The 24,939-nt window shown below is 42.0% G+C and overlaps 1 protein-coding gene across 3 annotated transcripts in view; it reads right to left on the bottom strand.

Moving 5' to 3' along the window:
• The window catches only part of FRAS1 (Fraser extracellular matrix complex subunit 1), a 423,042-nt gene extending 401,778 nt beyond the window's left edge, over window positions 1-21,264 (bottom strand). Inside the window, exons 1-2 of one of the 3 annotated variants that reach the window (XM_036022554.1) lie at window positions 19,532-21,264; window positions 12,272-12,303 (exon numbers count right to left, since the gene is read on the bottom strand). In XM_036022554.1, coding sequence (XP_035878447.1) covers window positions 12,272-12,303; window positions 19,532-19,607 — 108 coding nt within the window. In that variant the 5' untranslated portion in view covers window positions 19,608-21,264. The remainder of the gene's footprint in view (window positions 1-12,271; window positions 12,304-19,531) is intronic. The other 2 variants (XM_036022552.1, XM_028505680.2) reach the window with 2 other exon arrangements.
• Between the last annotated feature and the right edge of the window lie 3,675 nt (window positions 21,265-24,939).

Here is a 24,939-nt window from a genome sequence, read left to right as displayed (position 1 = left end):
AAAATCTGAAATCTTAGTTTGAAAGACACAATCTCCCTTACTAAGTATCATTGACCTTAATAAATGTGCATAAAAGCACCTCACAGGAATATACATTATCTTGATGCTCACAGTATTTATTTTATTATGCTTAATATTTATCTGCTATTAAGGTTTTTTCCTCCAAGTCAGCAGTGAATAGTAAGCACACTTAAAGGGCTATAGAAAAAGGGGGTAAAGGACCCTTGCCCCTTGGCTCTGACAAAGCCTGAGTCCTCATTTTGTCTGCAAGAAGTCTCCTAATCTCTTGGCTGCCTTCCTTCCCCTGCCTGACTTAAGCCTGAAATAATGACAGAGGGCTGTGCAGCCCAGTGCTGGAAAGGGTGAGTTCCCCAGGGAGATCAGGCCTAACAAAGAATACATAAAATCCTGTGAAACCTGCTTTGCTAAGAATGCCCCCAGTTTTCTGATAAGGGTCCAAGCATGAAATGAGTTTGTTCCCCAAAGTTTTATAGCCCTTTAGCTAACTGACCCTGACACAGAGTAAGCTCTCCTAGTTCTTTGTATGTTATCTATTGTTTGATCCTTACTACCTGACAATGATTGATGAGCTTTACCTGTATTCCTGTGCAAATTGAACCCAGTAAAAGCCCATTTAGGAAAAGGCTCCTGGCCCTTCTCCTTTGAGAGATCAGCCCCTTCTCCTTTGAGAGATCAGCCACCTTTCCTCCCCAAGCAAATAATGTCTTAGTAGACTTATTCTCACCCATGGCGGCAGGGGAGGGTTGTGTGGTGGGGGGAGGAGGTGGCCCTGCAGGCAGTAAAAAAACACATGAAAATTTTTCTGATAAAATTTATTATATTCTAAGCAGTTTGTCTTTTTGCTTCTAATTTCCCATCCATACAAAAAATAATAAATTTAAGTATAAATTACATTTAAAATTGTTCAGTTTTTAATGGCTATCAATTTGTAACAATATTAAATGATTTTGATGAAAGTAAAAAGAATCAACTTAGTACACAATTTTTAATAGTCATGGGAACAAAAAGTACAGCATAGGGAATATAGTCAGTAATATTGTAGTAACTCATACAATGTCAGACGGGCACTAGACTTGCCCCGGTGATCACTTCGTAAGTTATATAAATGTCTAATCCCCATACTGTACACCTGAAACTGATATGATACTGTATATTAACTGTACTTGGAAAATGAATTTTAAAAAATCATTTTAGAAATCATGCAGGAATTGATAACTCTGATAAAACTCTAGAAGCTGACAAAAAGATAGTAAGTACTACTGCCCAGCTTGGGAGAAAAATTATATTCTTCAAAATCTGGGGTAGTGTATGTCAAATAACTAGGTTTCCAAGAAAAACAATATTTTTAACACAATCAAATGTGTTTTATCCTAATATTATCTGGAACATAATTTAATTTTTACAAATTGTGAAGGAGAAATAAGAAATGCCACTATATTAAAGAGGAAGCAAAAGGGATTATACCACCACCTCAGTGTTCATCACTATGAACATCAATATTAAAGGAGTGGAATAATGCCTATTAATAGGGAGTTTCAGTTGACATAACGCCAGAAGAACCCACTTCTGCTGAACTAATAATGAACATAACAGTACTGACTCACTGTAGGGTATGTGCAAACTGATCTTTTTATTCAGCAATGATGATCACTTACATGGAGACACCCACGCCCTCTCCAAAGCTTCACAGAGCAACTATATCCGGACCCTGGTGAAAACAAGAAGAGGGAAGAACAAGGCCGAGGAGGGGGCCGTGACACCTCACTTCCAACAATATGCTCATTGGTTTGCAGTGACAGTTAGATTTCAAGAGCAAATGATTTCCATTTCAAAGGGTCCCCACTGCCTACAGAATGTAATTCAAATGCCTTATTCCAGGCCGTATGTGATCTGGACTTTAAAAATCCCTTCTCAGTGTTTCATTGCATCACTTCTCACACTTCAATCAACTGGATTACCTTTGCCACTTACACTTCTAGTTATACAGATCCTCTGTTGTAAGAGTTTTTCCCTCATCTCTTCTAATTCTAAACTAACTCATATTTCAAGGCCAGTATCCAAAGTTGTTTCCTTCATGAATAACAGTATTCTCAACAGCTAGCACATACTTACTACTTAATATATCCCAGGTACTTTCAGATATTACCTATCTCTATCTATGTATTATCTTTATAACAGTTCTGTAATATAGGCAACACCATTATCTCCATTTTAAAGATCAGGTAAGTGACTTGCCCATGGTCAAACAACAGTGAGGAACTCAGACTTGAGTTCAGGAAGTCTGAATCTAGAGCTTGCTCCCCTAACCATGCTGCTATTGCTCTAATACAGACCCTTATCCCAAAGTGCTTCAAACTGAGTTCATTACCCAATTGTAGGGTATTGGTTAGAATGCTTTTGGTTATAGTAACATGAAATCCTATTCATACTGGTTTAAACAATGAGGGAATTTTTTTAGCTTTTATACCAATTCCCTAGAAAGGTCATTCTTACGCTGCTTAAGTAAGCAGAACAACAACCAAACTCCTCAAAGAACCAAAATCTTTCTCTTTCTCCTCTGTCAACCTCTCTGTGTTGGCTAAGTATTCTGATGGTTGCAAAATGCTTGCAACAGCTCCAGAAATCACATATTCAAATGCCGATGGGGAAAGTTCTTCTTTCTCTTGACGTTTGCTTCTGGCAAAGGGAGATCAATGCATCAACCAGACCTTTTTTATCCCTGGGAAGATGGCTTAATTTATGTAATTGGAAAATTTTAAAGAGTAACCTGGGAACTCCTAACTCAGTTTTGTCTTCCTTCCTTTTCTAGAGAGCAAACCTATCAACCAAGAGCAGGCATTTTCCTCTGCTTCTCCAAACAGTAACCAACTCCCCTCTGAGCAGCCCTTCCTCTGTGCCCAGGAAAGTGTCCTCTGTGAAGCTCTGCCTGTGAAGGCATAAGTCTGCCTAAGTCTGCCTGAGTCTGGCGGTTCATGATCAGTAAGCCCATTTGGCTAAGAAAATTAAAGCTGTATCCTGCACCTTAGCTTCACTGATTAAAAAACAAAAAGTGCTATTTTTACTTGTATATTTATTCTTTGTTTTATTTCTCAACTTGTTCAGCACTGGGAGGAAAGAGGTGTGTTATTTCTGGGGGTCCTTTCAAACACCCAAATCCTCAGCAGACATCCACACATGTCTCCTTGGACATATAGATTGTATACTCACTCCTGAACCAATCCTGGCAAGGGAATGTAAACTTCCTAATCAGCTTACGATTAAGATGTACACAAGTTATGTGGGAAAGGGGTAAGGACTGGAAAAAAATTAGGACTTTGCCAGTAGAGAAAATTAGAAAAGGAGCTACTGGGGACATGACTAGGGGATATTACTGCTACCTTCTAGCACATGCAGGCTGACCAATAAACAGCTGGAGTCCAGCTGGATCGCTACTACTATCATGTACCTATGGCAAATGGGAGAGAGAGGGGTTTCTTCTTAGCTGCTAATTCAAGTTAGGTTTCCTTCTGTTCCTGTTCTCGCATCTCTTAGACCAAGTTCCTCCTGGGTGATAGGGAAACTCAGTAGAGTAAGAGCAACAAAGGACAAGCATTCATTTCTGTTAATAATTCTCCAAAACCATTCCAAGAATGTAAGGTACAGGAATTACGAAATCTGCTCTCCAAGGTAGACACGCTCCTTTCCCCATCACTCCCTCTACCCATCTACCCATTCAATTTCCCTTTAGAAGAAAGGAATGACATAAATAACCAATTTTGCAAGCTGTCAGGAAAGAACTCACAGGTCATGGCCCAAACTCAAGGGCCTCCTGAGTACTGACAATAAACTGTTTCTTGCCATAACAGCCTCTCCCTTTCCTCCCTCCTTTCATTTAGCTTCGAAACTCTGGGAGACTAAGAAATCATTGATAAAAGGAACTTAGCTGGGATAGCAGAAGCCATGCACTTATTTTACGAAAAACTACCCAGATTTTTGCAACAAAATATTTTGTGCCAATTTTATATTTAAATGTCTCTTCCCATTACAGAAGCAAAATGTCATTCTATGAAATTTTCAAGTCAACTTCTTTTTAGATATTTGTCATTCAAATTCCAATAAAACATAAGCTTAACTCATAATTGTCATTTCATATTTACATATTATCTTTTCTCTTAGTAAGCACAGGGCTTTAAAAAGTAAGTAAACTATGACAAGATTATACCATAAATTGCCATAAATGAGTGATAGTTCTTTTCTAGGGGATATACACACATACATATATAAATGTACTATATATAAAATGAACATATGTAGTTATAAACAGACAACTGGTTTTAAAAAATGAGGTACTAGGTTGTAAGGCAATTTGGAGCAAAACTGACAAAAGGGTTTTTTAAAAAAAAGTATGGCAAATGTATAGTCTGTCCAAGAAATTAAGAAATATGATCACACATACCATAGTTTGAAGAAATTAATATGGCTGCCAAGCTCAGCTGCATCTTCCAAATTCAAAACAAAGCATAAGATATGTGTTTGTTAACTTAAACATCTGTTCCTACCACAAGAATATGAATAAGAATGAAAGTGCATATGGATTATTCATCAATAAAATCACAAAATCTCTTACATTATTCGTCTCACACAAGGATTCTAAGATATAAATTCCAAAAAGGAAGCTGGCACATCTGATTATGATGAACAATTTTTAAAAACCCATCAAGGAAAAAAGAGTCATATGAATCTCATAGAGCCCAATTTTTACCACCTGGCACCCATGGGTGCAAAATCGCGCTGCCTTTGAAGAAAGGCAGGGGAGAAACCATTCCCTGTACACCCTGGAGATTTCCTCATCCTCTCCAAGGGCTGGCTCCCTTAGGCAGAAACACACAGCTCTGCCCTTCAGTCTACACAAGTAAGAGCCCAAATTAAAAGGTCCCTAGACCAAGCCACCACTGTCCCATTTCGTATACTGACTGTCCAGTCTCCACTTTAATACCTCTAGTTAAAGGAAGCTCACAACTTCCCAAAATTTATTCCAGCACCTAGCATGGTGATGATGCGCTATTTGCTTTTCTAAGGAAAGAAGTGTATACCCCAGAATAAGTACATTTTAATAAAGAGTAGCTTCCCCACTTAAAAGCATATGACTCAATATTTAAAAATAAATGAAGGAGCAGAGGCATTAAAAAATGATGAATTCTCGTTAAGCTATAACGAAAAACAGCAATATCCTACAATACCCAATAGTACTCTTAAGGGAAATTAAGGAATTGCTGATTTTATTGCTTCCCTCTGAGTATATCCACTGGATGCCAAGAAGTCCACCACTGCTGAGAAGTGTAGGGTGTTTAATGGTAGCCACTGACCAAGATTCACTAGCTGTTTAAGAGATCTTTGAGCACTTGAGAGAAGGCTACCAAATTTTCTTCATGTCTCTTCTTCATAAAACCTCTTGAGTATGTTGGTGAATATGCAAGTCTGAGACATTTTCACTTCTATGAGCTATCTCTTTTGTTTTAGATTTAAAAAAAAGTAATGGCATAGCACACTGATTTTTTTAAAAAGACACTAAGACTGAAGAGCCCTTATTGTTTTCCTTAATCTTCCTTAAATCTAATAAATAAGGCTTACAGATTAGACCAGAGCTTCTCAACGTTTTCTGCTACAACATAAACAGTGGATAATACTCTCATGAACATACTAGACTTTGACAAAACACCAAAAATATTTTGTAACAATTTTAATGGATGCAAATCAAAACCATTGTGAGATATTACCTCCTATCTGTTATGCTGTCTATTATTAAAGACCAGATAACAAGTGTTGGTGAGGATGTGTAGAAAAGGGAACCCTTGGACACGTTTCGTGAGTGTGGAAATTAGTACAATCACACTGGAAAGAAGTATGGAAGTGCCTCAAAAAATTAAAACACCAGATCTACCATATAATCCAGCAAGCCCACTTCTGCATATATATTCAAAGAAATGAAATCAAGACCTTGAGGAGAAATCTGTGGTCCCATGTTAACTCCCGCATCATTCACAATGTCCAACACATGGAAACACCTACATATCCATTAACAGATGAACAGATAAAGAAAATGTGACCTATCTATATACCTATGCCTATATGTAGATACACAGATATATATGGTGTCACTTATATGTGGAATCTAAACTGTTATACTCATGGAGCAGAGAGCAGAATGGTGGTTTTCAGGAGCTAGGGGGAGGGTAAAGGGGGAAATGTAAGTCAGGATGAACAAGGTCTAGAGATCTAATGTACAACAATGTCACTATAGTTAATAATACATATTGTATATTTGAACTTTGCTAAGAGATAGATCTTAAGTGTTCTCACCACCAAAAAAAAAGGAAGGAAGGAAGGAAGGAAGGAAATAGTAATTAAGTAAGGTGATGGCTACGATTCTGATGATTATTTCAAAATGTGTAAGTATATCAAAACATCAACCTGTACATCTTAAATATATAGTTTTTCTCAATCGTACCTCAGCAGGAAAATATTAAATGGAATATGTAAGATTGGGTATGGGTGATGGCTCAGGTACAACGCCACCCTTTTCTTGTATTCAAAGGAACACATCAAGCCCTATGGGGAGAGTAGTGTTGTAACAGAGATGACTGCTCAAATTATTTAAACTAATAATCAAATAGTGAACTCAAGTACTCTAACAAATTTCTTGTGACATTCCTCACAACTGATAACAACACTACAGTAAGTCTTCACCAGGGGTGAGAACCATCCATGAGACTATAATTCAAGTTTAAGTACTCAGGTATATTAACAATTTTAAAGCTCTAAAGCTGCATGGTCCAATATAGTAGCCATGTGCCACATATGGCTATTTAAATTTAAATTATAATTAATTAATTTTAAGCAAAGGTTGAAATTCAGTTTCTCAGTGTCACTAGCCATACATCAAGTACTCAATTACCACATATGGGCCGTGGCTACCACACTGGAACATCTCGATGGAACATTTCCATCAGCAGAGAAGGTTCTATTGGATAGCACCACTCTGAAGAATCTTGGAGACAATCTTACTTAACTCTCATTTTACAAATTTAGAAACTGAGACCGCACATCCGTCAAGCAATTTACTCCATGCTACACAGCTCATCATTACACAGCCAGGACCCAACCCAGACACCCCTGCCTTTATCACTCCGTCACTTCCACTCGGACACTGTGGTGCCACCTACATGAGATGTGTGCCGGTTCTTTGCCAAGCCCAGCTCCGAGTTGTCTCCGAAGCCTGCTCTCAGTTAATCTTCACACCAACTGTTTGAGGAATACAGTCCTCTGCATTAAATGTCACAGCTGAGGATACACAGCAAGTATGTAGCATTACCAAGATTCAAACTCCAAAAGCTGGATCTTTTTGAAGTTTGTGTTATACCATAAATAGTAAACCCTCCAGGTTTCAATTATCCTTGACGATTGTTTTCTTTCTTTCAAGTGTGCTAGTCCAAGCAGGGAAATCCCAATATTTAACACTTTTGGTTTAGGGAAAAAGTGTAGTTTTGTCCAAATTTTCTGATCATGACTACCTTATAGCAACAATAACTGCAGCTAAGCCTTATTGAGCGCTGTAGGCCACTTAGCACAGGGCAAGGGCTTTGTGTTGATCTCCTTTAACCCTCACAACGACCCGGTGAAGTAAAGAGCTCACCTCTGTTTTAAAGATGCAAAAACTGAGGTGAAGAGTCCATCTACCCCCAGGAAGAACCTAATAAAGAATTGTTTGCCTGGGGTGATGCCAAAAAAAAGTGAACATCTTTTACTCATGGAATTGGAAAAGAACAGAAGGTAGGTGAAAACTTTGAAATACATTTATTTCCCTCCTCACATTCAATGCCCCAGTCACAGTTAAACATATTAAGTAGGCAGCTTCCCTCTGATGGATTTCTGGCTTAACATACACTCTCTCTTCCCCAAGGGCTGACTTTAGAGAAAGTCGTGAGAGCCTGTGGGTGCAGGGTTATGGTAGGGAAGAAGCACACCCCAAAGTAGAGTAGTCAGAGCTCCTCAAGGTACAGGACTTTCCTGAGTATGTTGAGACCCTTCAGGTAATTTCTGACCAGAGGAATGGAGAGAAGGGCAGAGAAGACAGTGTTCAAGAAGGGTGAAGAGAGACAGCTGACGTCAGTACATGAGTGAGAGTCAGCTGCATGCGGCTTAGAACCAAACCACACAGAATGTCACTGCTAGTCCACTGAGCTGTCACAAGTTGAATAACACAATATATTGTTGGGGATGTGTGAATGTGTGTGTGTCACCATATATTTTTAAGCTGGAATGACCCCATAAATGTTTCCTGCATAGTGTGTGAATTCAGTGCATGCTAGTGCAGGCAAGCCTCCATGAAACTCAAAGAGGTTAGCCAGGGACAGCTGGCCTTTGCAGGTCGGGACAGAGCCTGGCAGAGACAACTGCATGGCAGGTGCAGCAGAGAGGGGAGGAGCACATAGGGCTGAAGATGAAATAAGCTAGTTGTGTCCAGGTGCTGGCCTGGCTGTGAGAAACAGTATGCTGGGTGAGATGGCAGGACAGTCAGAACTGAGTTTGAACCCTCTCTTCCTCCAGCACTGACTGGCTGTGTAATTTGGGGCCAGTGATGTAGACTCCCTGAGCTGCAATTTCCTCATCTGTAAAGATAAAACCTATTTCCTGAGACTGTGGAGAGTATGAAATGCATAACAGATGCTTAATAACTACCCCTTTCTCTTCTTCTTCTTGATTAGTAAAGAAAATGTGTTACTGTAGAAAACCACATGCCAGGCACTGCATCTGGGTGTCTTGCCCACATTATCTTCTTACTCTACAAAAAACCTCCAGGAAAGGTTTCATTTATCCTCATTTCAGATAGGATATGCAAGAGATTCAGGAAGGCTATGTAACTTGCTCACCATCACAGAGCTGGTCTTTAGCAGAGGAGGAGGAATTGAAATAAGAGCCATGAATGTCCAACTCTGTGTGAAAGCCTCCTAAGCAATTGAAAAAGGTATCAGTGGCAGGAAGCCTCACAAGGTGGGATGAGAGTTAACCAGATCAGTGCACTCATTTGCTTGATATGTCTTATGGAATTCTTCTGGGTAAAGCTGACGCTCTGCCATTTTCAACCAGATCCATTTTCTACTTCTAGTTACCTGAAAAATGAATGAAACTCAAGAACTTCACATTGTTGCCCAGCTTCCTCACCTATAAAGTGGAGTGATTGGAATACATGACCTTGAAGCCATTCCTAGCTCTGCAACACACGTGGGTAGAACTTATAGGGACAGGGATACCACACCACCATCCTCGGGGCCCAACTGTGAAGCCTCTTACAGTGGAAATCCTCTCACCCAAGGAGTTGCTTAATCGAAGAATCCTAGAATAGTATATACATGTTCTTAAATTATTTACTTTAATTCAAAATGCCTGGATGTACTTTCATTCAATTTCACTGACATGCGCCTTTCTTCAAGACCAGGTCATGTGGAGAGAGTGCAGCAATGAATTATGTGGACAATTTAACTATCTTCAGAACGCATCATCCTCATGTCCAGTGTGAAGTTCCTGACAGTGCAAGAAAACTTAAAGCAGTTGCAAATAAATCCAAATGCAGACTCTCTCTGGATTTCTGTGTTTTTCCCCAATCTTTCATAGCTGTTTCTCTCACACTTAATTTGACAGCAAATTTTTAGTGACTCACCTCTACAGAGTCTTTTTAAAGTATTCAACATAGTTTCCCTAGAAACAAGGATGTTATTTCTTTTCACATTCACATTTCAGCAGTTTAATTAAACGGTAAGTCAGATTTTGTCATTCTGCTCTAGCTCCTCTGATGGCCCGCCTACCTTGCTGGAAGGACAAGGCCCCATGCTCTGTCCCCTGCCCGCCTCTCAGACTTCATCTCCTGCCATCCTGCCTTCAGAGTCACATGCACTGGTCACTCCAACATCCACACACTTCTTCAGAATTCACACTTGCTGTTCCCCCTTCTCTGGAATTCTCTTTCCCTGGATATCTAGGGAGCTAGCTCTTATAATCAGGTCTTTGTTCAAATGTCACCTTCTCGGTGAGGGCTTCCCTATCACCCTATCTCAGCTAGCCATCCTTGCCCCATTCAGCCTTTTCCACCCTATATTGTTTCTCTCCATGGCACTTACCTGCCATACTATGTACATTGCTCATTACAATTCAAGCTTCATGAGGGCAAGGATTTTGTTTGTTTGTTCACTGATGCATTCATTCCTAATTAGCCTAAAATAGCAGGACTGGCTGTCAATAAATGTCTGCTAATCCTCATTAGTTGTGATAAGTGTATTGCCTTTCTAATTGAATTGCATAACTACAATAATAAGTACATCAGAGGTCCAGGAACAAATGTAGCAGAGTCCTGGTAAACCAAGAAGCCAGCTGGGGGCAGGGGGCCGTCAGGACCTGCTGGTGCACTAGAGCACAGCCTACTAGTCCTGGGCAGCCAGGAGCCCTGGGCTCAGCCAGGGCATGGAGAAACAGAGGGGAGCAAGATCAGCTGTTAAATGCAAATTCAACTGACAGTCTCTCCTTTAACTTGACCAAATTGATCTCTCCAAATACTTGATGCTTTCATATTCAAATGTACACACAACAATGTCAAATATAAAAGATAGTCTAGCCACTTTTCTTCAGATAAAGGCACAACAACAGCAAAAAAGATGGATTGTTTCTAATAGTCCATTTCCCTTAGCAAATCTCTTAATCTTTCTCTCATCCTGGTTCTTCACTGAAAAGAGGGAAGGTAGCCCTGGCTGGTGTAGCTCAGTGGATTGAGCGCGGGCTACGAACCAAAGCATTGCAGGTTCGATTCCCAGCCAGGGCACATGCCTGCGTTGCAGGCCACGGCCCCCAGCAACCACACATTGATGTTTCTCTCTCTCTCTCTTTCTTCCTCCTTTCCCTCTCTAAAAGTAAATAAATAAATCTTTTTAAAAAAAGAAAGAAAGAAAAGAGGGAAGGTGTAAACTATATGTGGCCTGCCTATTTCCCTGGTCTATTATGAGTATCAGATGGATCAATAGCTATGAAAATATATTGAGTATTACGAAGCATTCTATACAACAAGCAATTTTCTTTGTATTAACGTAAATACAATATAGACTTGTCTATAATAGATACTATAGTTCCCCAAAACTGATGATGTACTTTACAGCACATTGATTTTAAAATGAGTCCTAAAATATATTAAAAAATAAACAGAAGGAAAAGTAGGCTTTTAAGAACATGAAATGAAAAAGACAGGGAAAATGCCTTTCTCCTGACTCTTTAATAGGAAAATATAAGGAAGGAAAAAGTCCCACAAATCTCCAGTAACGATATTACGTAAAATTCAGATTCAAGAATATTATTGTGAACATCTACAAGTATCTAGACTGTTGGATATTTCAGATATTACTCATCTATTTCAACACCACAAGGATAATCCAAGATGACTTACTAATATCATACATGTCAATACCAAGTTGTGATGGAAATGAGCAAACCCTTTCCAACCATTTCAGTTCTGTTTTTATTACAACATTTATTAAACCACAATAAAAAAGTGATGAAGAATGACTTGTCACACCACTTATTAGAGTTGATGGAGCATAGACGGTTTTTTTCAATAAGGCTTAAATACACTGTTATGCACCACAGTACATTATTAATGGAAAGAAATGCAGGAGACTTGCCTTGGCTTTCCCCCCAAGTCATCCTAACTTTAAATTCAAAATTAACTCTACTCTACATGGCAAAGTTTCAGCAATAAAATGGTAATTTGTTTGTTGTTTACCAAATCTTAAGTTTATAATTCAAAGCAATAGTCTAGAATCCTCCATATTTTACTGATTTTAATAATCATACCTTTTTTGGAGGCGGTTCAAAGGAAGAAGCAAATGCAACAGCAAGATAAACAAATTGTGCCCTAGTTCATATCTGACAAGAGAATGGGACCTAATTTTCTCTCTGACTGAAAAGACACCAAGGACAGCTATGGAATGCAAATCGTGCATTGAGTGTTTGAACTTCTCTTTCAATATCTGAGTATCCGAATGGAACTAATTCACTCTGAAAAAGGTATTAAGTAATTGAGTATGATTGTGCCAGGATGAGGGATAATCCTCAAACTGTGAAGGAAAATAAACATATTTTAGAATGATAGGGTCATCTCACTCACTAAGTAACCTCAGTCAAGCATTTTACATTCAAAAGAAATAAACAGAAAATATTAAGAATGACCTACCGCCAACAAGGAGCCCTGATAGACACAAGCACCTGTAGAGAAAAACAAAACAATAATTAAAAGGGATGCATAGTAAACCAACTGGCATTGCCCCAGCAGACTTACAGGAATACTGCATTTATATGCACCATACTCAGCAAACTGCACATTCCAAAACCTTAGAAACTTGAGCATTCTGCCCCTGGGGAAATAACTCCATATACCAAAGCAAGATTTCTTGGACACACATGAGGGAAAGCATCATTAAAACTTAGTGTTTGAGTTTTAAAACAAATGCATTTATAATGGCATGCTATAAATATAGTGTCTATTTTCATTTGTGATAAATCAGCAAAACTTCCATGATCCAGTCCCAATGTACTTATCCAGACTTCTCGGCCACTTTTTGCTTACACAAGTCCTCCAGTCCAACCCAAGAGGCCAACTTAGGATCCTGTCATAATACTTTCATATCCCAATGCGTTCGCTCATCGATATTACTGGCAGAAGATGCATATGGTCTATTTAAGTTCAGTGCACATGATTCTATCTCCTTCATGAAGCTTCCCAGCCCACAGGATTATGCCCTTTCTCCTTTGAGCTCATAGCACTTCATGCCTACATCATCAGATTGTGAATCCATTCTTATGTACTTCCTTGGGAAAGCCTTGCTAAGCATGTGGAACTGTGGTGTCTACCCCACTACCTATAAACATACTCTTAGGACAGGGGCTTTTCCTACTCTGTTTTCCCTAACTCTTCACCTAGTAGGTATCTGCTTAGGTATATGGCTGATTATCTACTATATGCCTTTAACATAATATGTTTCTCCTTAGGGATATTAAAATATTTTATAGCAGAGTGGTATAGACTAGTTATTTGAAAAGAACTCTTCTGTTGAGCTCCTGACCTCAAAGACTCTTTTCACTCCCTTTGCATTCAATTTTTTTTTCTAATGGGCTGGTTGTAAACTAATACATCTTTATATTTTCCACTCATAATCACCAAATGAAAAACAACAGATAGGCAATTTGCTTCTAAAAGGAAAAGAAGGCTCCATTTGAATGGGACAGCCTATATATTATAAATAAATAGTGTATGGTAAAATAAATATTTCTAAGTTTTATATTTGAAAACAATGTGAAATTACAATGCTAATTTAAAAGGACATACACACATTCCCAACCAATGTTTGAACAGCACAGCAGGTGTTGATTTAACCTAGGAACATGTGGGCAGTATGCTAACAGCTTCCCTCTCAGAAACTGAGGCTGGGCAACAGACTGGAACAGCAGAAGAACATCTCGACAAGGCACCACACTTGGTGTCCAAAGAAAGAAGAACTCAGTTTACTACAGTGCTTGGTCTCTCTAACAGAGCACTCATGAAGTCTCAAAAATAGTAACTTCTCAGGAAAAGACGGGTCTACCTTATCCCCCAATAACGGAATTAAGAACAATCTTCAAAGAAAATGAGATGGCTATTTACACTTGAGGTTTGACTCAAAGATCTCTGTGGGCAAATTTACTGAAATAACTTCTGTGCCCTTAACATTCAAGTAAGAATAACTTGAGATTAAAAATTTGGGAAAAAAATTCTTTCTGATTTATTTTTCTTTAACAAATCCTGTTCCCCAGACTTAGTATTTCAGTCTATGGTATCTAATAAAAAAGGACATATATTCACATATGATAGATATATGATAGATATGACAGTTGTGTGTATGGAAAATAATAATTAATAAATAATACAAAAGTAAACTCTGTGTTTTGCATACTCACAATTGTAAGCCTACTTTTGTCCCTCCCTGTATATAAAATAATCATATATAGCTCAAATAAATATATATCATAACAATTCAATTTCTAAATCAAATGGATATATTTAATTACTTCTAGTGTTTAAAAAATACACATACATAAAGATCACCAGCTAGGTACAATTTAACAAAATTTGACCGTTAGAATAAGACCATCCTCAAATCATTCTATTGCCCTCCCCCACAGCAATATCTTACAAAAGTCAATATCTTTTTAGAGCTCCAAAAGAAATCAGGTATCTTAAGGAGTATCCAAGTACCCACATCAAAGCCCATTTCTGGAAGTTCTAGATGGATGTTATAAGTTCACTGTAACATGAAAAATAAAGTAGCATTGAGTGCATGACACCTCATATATCCTTGGTTAAGTCAAATACCTGCTAGAGAAGAGACTCAAGTCAAAAATAGTGTGTAACTGCTGGTGAATTTCATCAGTAGGAAAAGGAAATAACTCAATTTGGGTCACTCGGTGATGTACAATTCCAAAAGAAACAAGCTTTGCCCTCTAAGGGCTTTCCTAAAACAGAACAGCTCTACCTAGAAGGCAGCTACACAAATGAGTCTCCATTAACACAGCTTCCAAAACCTCATTTCTACTCTCTAGAGAAAAATAAAGCATTCCAAGGATGCCCAGTCCTATCAAACATTTATCATCACCTATGGCCAGATGCGGTCCTCAGAACAAGCATACTTCTCCCACACGGGCATGCGCTGCGCTCCCACCAGCAGATGAAGTTGAGAGGTTTGCTGGCATTGGCTGCTGGGGGCAGCTTCGGTTCTGACCCAGAGCAGGGGGCCTTTTCAATCATTGATCAACTCATGGACTATGGAAAACAAAATGATTCACTTCACTCACCACTTTTTTTCTTAAGGAGTACTGCAATGATTGCAGCTCTACCTGAGGTTTAAATTTATGACCTCATTTGAACTTTAAAGGAAATTCCTCAAGGTGAATTCTAACAGATGGTGCATATCTAGAAGGGAAAACTGAACTTCTTCAAGGGGAAACAAGAAAAATCAGATAACAAGAGTTGGAGTTCTCCGACTAAGACCTTTCCCAGTTTCAGGGCACCAAATGCAGCTCAGATGCTAGCTAATTTAATTTCTAACACCCTGGGAGAAAGCACACATAGTTTTGCATGGTGAAGTGTTCCTATGTGCCTAGAAGGAAGCTGAGCTCCTCAGACCTCACTCCCATGGTCCCCCAAGGTCTGCTGGGTTGGCTCCTTTCTTGCAGGTTACATAGGCAAAAGGTAACATTCACCTTTTGTGTAACATTCACACAAAAGGTAACATTCCTTCACATTCACTTAAATAAGTAAATGTCTGCTTCTAAGCCCTTTTGCACACTAAAATGTACTCCTATATACAATCTAAAGTTTCCAGAGAAAATTTGAGGTAAAAATTTCAACAGTATTTACAGCCCATTTACTATAGAAACTACACCTGCTCAACTCAGTCAATTAGAGAAGTAAAATTCAAGGGCCACAAAAATATCAGACCTTTTAACTCAAGAAAATTGTGGCAGATCTGACCATAAGATATGAAGAGATTTGGAGAGCACGGTATCACAAAAGCATGACTCATTAGGAACAAGCAGTCACAGTTGCCATTTAAATGTTCGAGCTTTATGTTGTGTTATAATTCAGCATATGGCTTGTACACTGTGGAATAGTTAAAACAGAATCATTTTCTGGACTGACAGGGCAGCTCACATCCTGATTACTGTCAACCAGAATTCAGATCAACTAACAAAGTGGTTAAAATGAAAATAGGCCCATTGGTTTCGAAGTATTCTAAGATTTGGCACATAGCTCTAACTCTGCCATGTGGAAGTCCCCTCCCCTCTCTGAGCCATGTGGTTGGAGAGCATTATGACCCCTTGCGCTGAGTAAACTGAGTGACACAGCTGCTCAAGTCCATAATGACAGTGAATACAGATAGCTGTGCCCTCAGTAAATAATGTACATGCAGTGGGTAACATCCAAAATCCAATCCCCAGGGAAGAAATGTAGTATGATGGAATTAAAACCCTGGGACAATACAACGCCTCTTCATTCCCACTAGCAGGTAGCTGCCAAATCCGAAAGCTGCAAAGCTGCAGTTACCCCGTATTTTGCCATGTACAATGCGCACCCACATTTTTGTGCACATTATACACGAGATTGTTACACTCATTAACCCATGGTGTATAATCATTATACGCATATATAATGCACATCCTTATTTTTCCCTCAAAAATTTGGGCAAAAAAGTGCACATCATACACGGCAAAATATGCTATTCAATAGTGGGAAACCCACCAAGGACCAATGTTCACATAACCCTACTGCTACTTTATGGTACTAATGATTTCTAGATACTTAAATCCCTAAAGGCAGGTGTTATTATTTTATGTCTGTATCACCCTAACAGAACTAAGCTGACACATAAGCTCTCAATAAAGGTTTGTGGAATGAAAGAATGAAGAGACAAATTATTTTTCTTAGCCAATGTCTTCTCTTCCTTAATGCTGAGTTTTAAGCATTGAGTCTTATACAGAAGGAACTCTCTAGCCTAGAGTATAACTCAATATGCTGATACACCCTTAAATAAAACACACTATCAGCTGATGCTTTTCAGTGTATTCTGTTAATGGGATTTAAAGGAAATGCCTGGAAGATTGTGGGATTAGTAAGAGTCACAAAGGGAGTGATGGGACACAGGCTAGAACTCAGTTCTTTTAACCTCCAATTCAGTAATCTTTTCCTGTCCCCAAGCTAACACGTTCTATCTAGTGTAAGTACACAGGACTTCCACATCAACCTAACTCCAGACTCGCTTCTCCAGAAAACACCGTAGCAGAACGTCTGATTCAGAAAGCAGCCATGTTCACTAGAAGTTTCCCTGTAACATCTTAATTTTATAAAGTTCTCGAATCAAAGTAGTTTGTCAGAAATTTAAGACAATGTAAATGATCACTGCCAATAATTCATTTTTCTTTTAATAATTAAAATAAAATTCAGAATGAGAAAGTTGCAACTGACTATAAAATGAGACAACAAGGGTTGATTTTCCCCCCTATGCTGGATGATTAGCAAAAGTATTTTACAGCTATTACTTGGCTGACTTCTGCATTTGGTAAATGACAGAACCACAACCCCAACAAGTTAGCTGGTCCATTCAAGGTCATAGAGCAGCTTATTGTGGAAGCCAGTCAGTCCATCTTAATTCAAAAGAATGTGATTTGGCTACACTCAGTCATCTGACCAATATTTTTTAATACCTACTGTATAGTAAGAGCTGAGTTTGGAGATATAAGAATAATTAGGACCCATCCGAAGACCTCAGTGAGTACACAACTAAGTGAGGATGACGAGGAAGGCAGAAACCACACCTTTATCAACAATAACTGTAGGATTATTAACTGGTGCACTACAGCATTTATGACATGGTCTCTGAGCACTGAGAAGAAAATCCTGAAACACCCAAATCAAAGATGTCATCTGATGACAGCTTGTTTTTTGGCTGTAGAACCTGTATCACCTAAATTAAATGAAATAAACTACATAAAGTGTTTACCTAGTATAGTGCCAGGCAAATAATATGCACTCAATAAATGTCCATATCCATTCATTACTCGATACATGTCATTATAACTTGGATGGAAACTCTCAGACATCTGTAAGTCCAATTTGTAAAATTCTAGGATGCTCTGAAGGCAGGGTGAAATACTAAGAAGTAACGTTTCCATGTAATCTTTGGAGGAACAGCGCCCCTTGCGCCCTGCACTCCTCTTCCCCCATCAAAAGACTTCGGAGCTTCTTAAACTTTGCACAATATATCAACCAGTCTTCCAAAGAGTGAACCCTGCAGGCTCTTTAATAACGGCTTTTGTTATTCAAGAGATTTGGGTTTGTAAAACTGCCTCATTCCAACTGCCCCCTGGTGAGCTATCAGCGAGAGATGGCACGTTTTCCGAGCTACTGGGATATGATTCTGCATAAGAAACCGCCAGCACCAAGTGAAAACGTAATTTTTCTAAGTCTCCAGTTCAGATTTGGGTGGCCTGGATCGACTCTCCCATCTGGTTTATTATCATAATTAAGCTCTAAAAATTGTATTTTTTAAGTCTGCACACACACGCACATATACAATACAAACATGTTTCTACAGGTTTTGTCCTGTTTTAAGGAAGGCTACACAGGCTCCAGGCGCGCTTTCCGCAGGGAAAGAACACACTTGACATATTTCCCGGGAGGGTGCGGCAAGTGGTACCTTTACCCACGGGAAAGTCTCCACTGCTGTGCGTTGAGTTCCAAGGCACTTTCTCCCGGGAAACTAGCAAGGAAAAGGCACATGCCCGGGTAACTAGAGGTCGACCCCAGGCAGGGCCGTGTCCTCCGCGGGGCCTCCCGCAATCCCCAGTCCCGCGCCCGGCCTCTGCACGCGCGAACCGCCCCCAGCCCGCACCAGGGTGGAGAAGGCGCCCCGCCCCGCCCCAGGTCCCCCGCCACCGCCCGGGCTGCGGCTCTGATTCGCAGCGGGGCAGGTGAACTCCTTTTCCCGCAGCTGGATGAATAATGAATGGAGCCGGGAGGGGAAGCCGAGAGCCGGGTGCTGTGGATTAAGCCGTCTTCCTCCCAGCCCGCCAGCTCCCTTCCCCCTCCCCTAGCTCGGCGACTTTCCCGGCTTCGCCGAGCAGGTGGGAGCTCCCGGCGCCTCGCGCCCCGGGGCCCGCCATCCCATGACCCCCAAAATCTTGATTTACTTATTCAGTCATTTATTTCCCTGCGCCAAGTTTGCTTCTGCTATCATGGCGACAATTCCCACAGTCTCCTCTCTCCCCCGGCTCCAGGGCTTTCCACGTAGGCTTCAGCCCCGGAGGAAAACTGGGAGGCAGAGGGCGAAGTAAGAGAATGAAACTAAACTTATTAACCACTTGTTTTCCGGACAGGCGTGCCTCTCTGTTCTAGGAGATTTCTTTTCGTGTCATTGGATTACGTATGTCCAGAGCACGCTCTGATCAGCTAGTTAGTTATAAAATCTTCACTGGACTTTACGGGGACACCTATTGGGACGAGGAGGGCGGGAGAGCGACGGGGGCTTGAAGGTGCCGGTCGTACCTTCCGTAGGGGCAGAAGTATTTTTACACAGGTAAGAGCGATTGCTCGCTCCGCACCTACGCTCAGTGTAGTTGCTTTCCATTGAGGGAAGTGGGGAAAAAAGAGAATCCACTTTCAGAGATGCCACCCCAACAGAAGCGCCACCCACCCAAATGTACTCAGGGCAAACAGGGAGGCGGGAGGCGGGCTGGTGATCCGAATGCAAAACCGTCAGGAGTAGAAATCTCAGAAAAAGCCCACTTCACTTCCACTCCCACCCACCCATCCCCCAAAAAACTTCCATCCGACCCACAATACCATAAACCCACTGGGTATTTGAAAAAGCATGGTCACACACGCACACCACCGCTCTCTCACCTTCAGAATGATGAGGCAATACTGCAAATTCCGCCAATGCCAGGGCTACCCCGAGCCACACTTTGAAGACACCCATCGCCGCCTAGACACCCACGCTGCAGGAGCCCAGCTTTCAGCATCCAAGAACCTGCTCTCGGCCAAAGCGCTGGCTTCGGCGCCCCGGACCCGGGCGCACAGAGGGCGGGGGGGCAGCGGGCGGTTACCTCCAGGAAAACGAGGCGCTGCACCGTCCGAGAGCTACACTCGCATTAGCCCGAGAGGCGCGGGGGTGGGCGGGGGATTCAATTCACTCACTGTCCAGCTCTCCAGCAAAGCAGGACGCCAACGCGGGCAGAGCAGGAGAGAGTAAAAGAGGAGGCAGAGTGCAGTTCTCTGTGGCAGTCTCGCCGGAAAGTTGCGGGTCACCGCCTGATCTGATCTCCCAGCATTTCCCTCCGGCCTGACCCTTCCGCTCTGGGGTACCCCACCGTGGAGATCCCCTTGCCGGTTAGTCTGTAGCAGCTTTTGAAAGTTCGCTCGACACTCTACGTCGGCTCTGTGTCCGCAGACCCGGTCGCCTGGAGCCTGGGAAGTCCCACCCACCCCTCCGAGGGCCACGGGGCTCCGTGGACCTCAGCCGCCGGGGGCCGTTTGCTGGAAACTTTGTGCGGCGCTGCCGGCTGCTCCCGGGACTCGCCGGCGCTGCAACCTCACGGTGCGGCCTCGGGCCGCGCTCCTTGCCGCAGACGATTCAAAAGCTTCGGAGGAAAGACCCAGGTGGCTGCGCCGGGGGTGGCGCTGCTGCTACTTTCTCGCCCCCGCCCTTCGCCCGGGTGCGGACGGCTGCGGGGGCTCGGCTTGCTCCCAGCCAGCAGCCGCCTCCTCACCGAACACCCGCACAGCTGATCTGCGGGGTCGAGGTGTGATTACTCGAGTGGAGGAGAAGCCATAATTTTAAATGCACGGAGGAAAGAGCTACAGGGGCTGGAAAGAACCCCCGAACTCAATGCTACGCGCGCCGGAGAGCCCGGAAACGCACAAAATAAGGCCCCCTCTGGATCCCCGCGTTTTAAAGACACACGCTCCTCCTCCTCCACGTTCCTCTCCTCCTTCCTCCCTCCCCCGCTCCGCGTGATAATGGACCCAGGGACTCAAAGCTTTGGCAAAGATTCCAGAGAGTCACGTGGGGAAGGGGAAAAGCAGGAGGGGGTGTGGTGGTGAGGGGAGGCCGAGAGAGCAACCTGATCCCCTCATTCGTGCCGCTGGAGTTCAGATTGCCTTTGTCTGGAGCGGGATCAGAAGTGGTCACACCAGGGAGGGTTTGGGGGTGCTGGGGAGATGGCGTGGTCCTTGCTCAGGCACAGCTGAGGATCCGCGAACTGGGTCCACACCTCTCGCTTAGGAAGGGACCCACTCCGGAGGGCGGTGATGCCCACGTTCAAAAGCCTTGGAGCTACCCCCACCCCCCATCCCGCCACTCCTGCTAGACTAAGTAAGAGTAGGCGGACCTGATCCATCTTCCTTGCTCTGGGACCCTCCGGTGGTAGCTTCGTGGGATTAACCAGCATCCGGGGAAGATCTTAGTCCGTGTGTCCCAGTGGACCTCCCACTGCGAATGCACCTTTACCGCTCCTCGACCGGGTCTCCAGCCGCGCCCCCAAATGCCAGCTACTGGGAAGTGAATGTCAGGGCCAGGCGGACTCCAGCGCACTCCTGGAGAACAGAAGCCTTGATTCCCGGTCGGGACTGAGTAATGGCAGCTTTTTGTTTTGGTTCGTTTGTTTGTGTGTTTGTGGGGGTTTTTCTCTTTTTTTTTATCAAATGAAAATAGCTGGCTTGAGGTTAAATAAGCATTCTATAAGACGAGAATGGTTGCAACTGAAAGATGCTCTCTGGATTCTGATTAGCCCAGAGAAGAGATACCGTGGGTCGCTCAAGTAGACTTGAGATGGGCGTGTCTGTTGGAGGGGGATTGACCCTAGGAGTAGAGTTTGTCCAAGCAATGAACGCAAAGAGGTGGAACACGGTGCGGATCTCACCGGGTGAGATCTCTTAATGTTTCTCTTTAAGTTGTAACTGAGAGATCTCAGTGACTAGAGAGCAAGGAGAGACGCTGGACAACCCGCACTGCTGTTGGAGTACTGAGAGGACCCGGGTGTGTCCAGCTCGCCCTCAGTCTCTCCTGGGCTGTGGGGGTCTCAGGGACAGAGAGGGTTTATCAGCTTTGTGTGTCTGAAGCACATAGCAAATGCTCAGTAAAAAGTCTGTTGACAGAATGGACTGAGCAAAATGGTACTGAGAGCAGTGACCATAGCAAGTGGAGTTGGACCCCTGGCCCCCCAAGAGGATCCCCTCCCCATTTTTATTTAGAAAGTTGACAATTTTTCAGTCCCTTTAAAGTGCTGTGAAAACCCAGCTTCAAACACACTCAGTCTACCACACTACTACCACCTCTATCCCCACCTAATAGAAATTTTGTAGCCACCACTGACTGGGAGTAACTTTAGACAATTTGTTCTCTCGAGAATCATCAATTTGACTTTATAAAAAAATTCATACAATCATGGCACTCAAATTAGTCTCAAAAAGACATCTGTTATTTTTATGCTAAATGCAAATGTGCTACTTTGTAAAAAGGAAAGGAGATGGAAGATGGAGGGAATGGAGCAGGGAGAATCGCACCACCAAGTTTCCCCACATTCACCGTATGCTGCATTTACATATAACATCCCTTCACCAGCAGCCTGGCACAGGCGCCCACAGTGGCTCACTGGCATTATCTTTCCCCCACACTAATTAGGCAGAGAGCTGGTAGCCCCAGGGTCCCTGGTCCAAGATCCTTAGATGACCAACTGGTTGAAAGGGTCAGCCAATAATTCAGTAATATTAGGCATCTCTAGTGCCCTTTGTGGTCACTTAAACTGAGATATTAGAAAAAGAATTATATTAGCATAACCTATTTCATTATAATGGGAGTTTACCAGTACGGAACCACTCATAACTAGCTTATCTCCACAGGCTGACCTCCCCTGTGAGTGCTCCATTTCGACACCCAGTGCTTCCAGTGACAGGGAGGTGGCAGTTATCTGTATCCTCAGTGCTCTTCATCCACACGTCGGGATGCCCCAACTTCTGTTAATATGTCCCAAAATATCTCCTTGGCTCAACGCTGCTGTCATCTACTGATATTTCCTTGGCCTTTTGCTGCCCATTTGAGGGACTGGTTTATCAATTCCTGCTGTAAATGACAGTGGTAACAACAGGGATAACAGTTAACACATACAGAGCACTTTGTCCCTCACACTGTACACTTTCCCATTTAATCCTCCAATAGCCTTGTGAGATAGGAACTACTATTTTATCCATTTACAGGAGAAATGATTCATATCTAGATAGTTAAGGGATCTGTCCAAAATCAGTCAGCTAATAAATGACAAAGCATATTAGAGCAAGCAACTCTAGCTGCAATAACAGGCAAACCCCCAAATTGCAGTGTCTTAAAACAACAAAAGTTTTTTTCTCAATTACATCCTCCCCTTGGCCATAGTGGCCCCTACACATTGAGGGGCCACTCAGTGTGAGTGGCTTCTTGTTGCTAGGCCATCATGGAATGCATGCACTGCTTCTGCTTCAGGGCAAGAGAGCTGATAGACGCTTTGCAGTCTTTCTCTCAGAGTCCTGTGGAAGAATAAGCCACTTGACCACGACCTGATTACAAGGAGGGCTCGGACCCACAGGGGAATACAAGGATGTTTAGTGAGCACTAGCTATACTGCTTCACCCCAAATCCTATGCCCTTATCTCTCTTAACTCTCCTTAGCTCCACTAGCTTACACTCAGCAAAGCCCCAGGTTGAACCTTCCCTCCTAACACTCAGGCTTTGCTGATCTTTTGTGCAGAGAGAGGCTCACTGTTTCTCCAACCTGTCTTTACTCCACTTGCCTGCGCTTCCACTTCAGTAGAGCATCCCTCTCCCATTGCCCTTTCCTCTGCTTCTAACTGTCTGCTTTCTATTCAGCCTCACTCTAAGTACTGAGTCTTACATCTTCCTGTTATAACAGGATGATCCCTCTCTGGTTTTTCACCTGCTCTGGGAGTGTTCTTGCAGCATTAACTGTATTTGTTCTGGCTGGTCACCTTCAGCATATGACAATATTTGTTGGGGTTTTTTTCTGCCTCAAATATTTATATCAAGAAGAATGTTCAAATAAATGCAGAGTATAAAAATGGGCTCTGTTATAATCTAACCTCTCCACAAGGATATCCACCGCAAATACGTTCTGACACTTTTCTCTGCTTAAGTAATACAATATTTTTATAAAAAGAGAGTCAGAGTTCACATGCTATTTTGTAACCTGCCTTTTTTTCCCCACTGAACGAAATAGGTAGGCCACAAGTTTCTAAGCCGAATCATATTGATCTACCTCATTCTTAAGTGCTGCCTGGGTTCATACTGTGTGGATGTGTCTTTACATATTTAGCCAACACTCTTTTGAAGAATATTTAGGTTGCTTCCATTTTTTTTGCTGTTATGAATAATACAGCACTAAAACATCTTTATAAAAGTTCTTTGTGCACTTACCTAATTTTTTCCCTGGGATAAACTTTTGTTAGTAAAATAGCTGGGTCAAAGGCATGCATATTTTTTATCTTCATACCATCATTTAATCTTTGCAAATTCAAAGGTAAAATATCATTTTACTTAACACCACTTATTCACTTTGTTACCTCAAGCATATTAACCTCCCTGAGCCTCAGATTGACTGTCTATGAAATGAATGTTTCATAGTGCCAACCTCACAGGACTTTCATTTGCTTTAAATACAATAAAAGTGCTTAGCACCATACCCGACACAGGTAGCCACTTCACAGATGTTAGACAAGAGAAATACAGGTATTTTTTAAATTGGCATTTCTCTGCTCATTAGTAAGGTAACACTTTTTCTTATGCAATACTTACTGTATTTCTTTGTATGTCTGTAAATAGAGTTTTTATTTTACATAGGATTATAAGGTTTCCTTATATATTCAGGATACTAACCCTTCTCTATGAATTTGGACAATGCTTTACAGAAAGGGAGTGGCCATTTACCATCTATGTTTGTAGGAAATGATAGTTTCCCCAGTAGTGTCACTGGAAGGATGTGTAAGACAAAACCAAGAAAAAAGGCTTTTTACTGGGGTAAAAAACACATAAACGGCCCAAGGATTTTGTGTAGTTGTTTCCTATCTTTATCCTCCCCACGTGGACAGCCTCCCAGCCCTTACACACTGGTCCGCTCATAACAGTTGTGGACAGCTGGGGTCTTTTCTTGCTGCTCAGTGCCCCTGCTCCACCAGTTGTTCATATTTTTAACATCACCGCTGTGCCTGTCACAACAACACAGCGGAAGGCCGGACATCAGAGGTCGCTGGCAGTGCCAAATGGT

Source organism: Phyllostomus discolor, chromosome 1, assembly GCF_004126475.2.
Source record: "Phyllostomus discolor isolate MPI-MPIP mPhyDis1 chromosome 1, mPhyDis1.pri.v3, whole genome shotgun sequence".
Taxonomy (NCBI): Eukaryota; Metazoa; Chordata; class Mammalia; order Chiroptera; family Phyllostomidae; genus Phyllostomus; species Phyllostomus discolor.
Note: the sequence above shows the minus strand (reverse complement) of the source record. Positions and strands in the feature narration are given on the sequence as shown.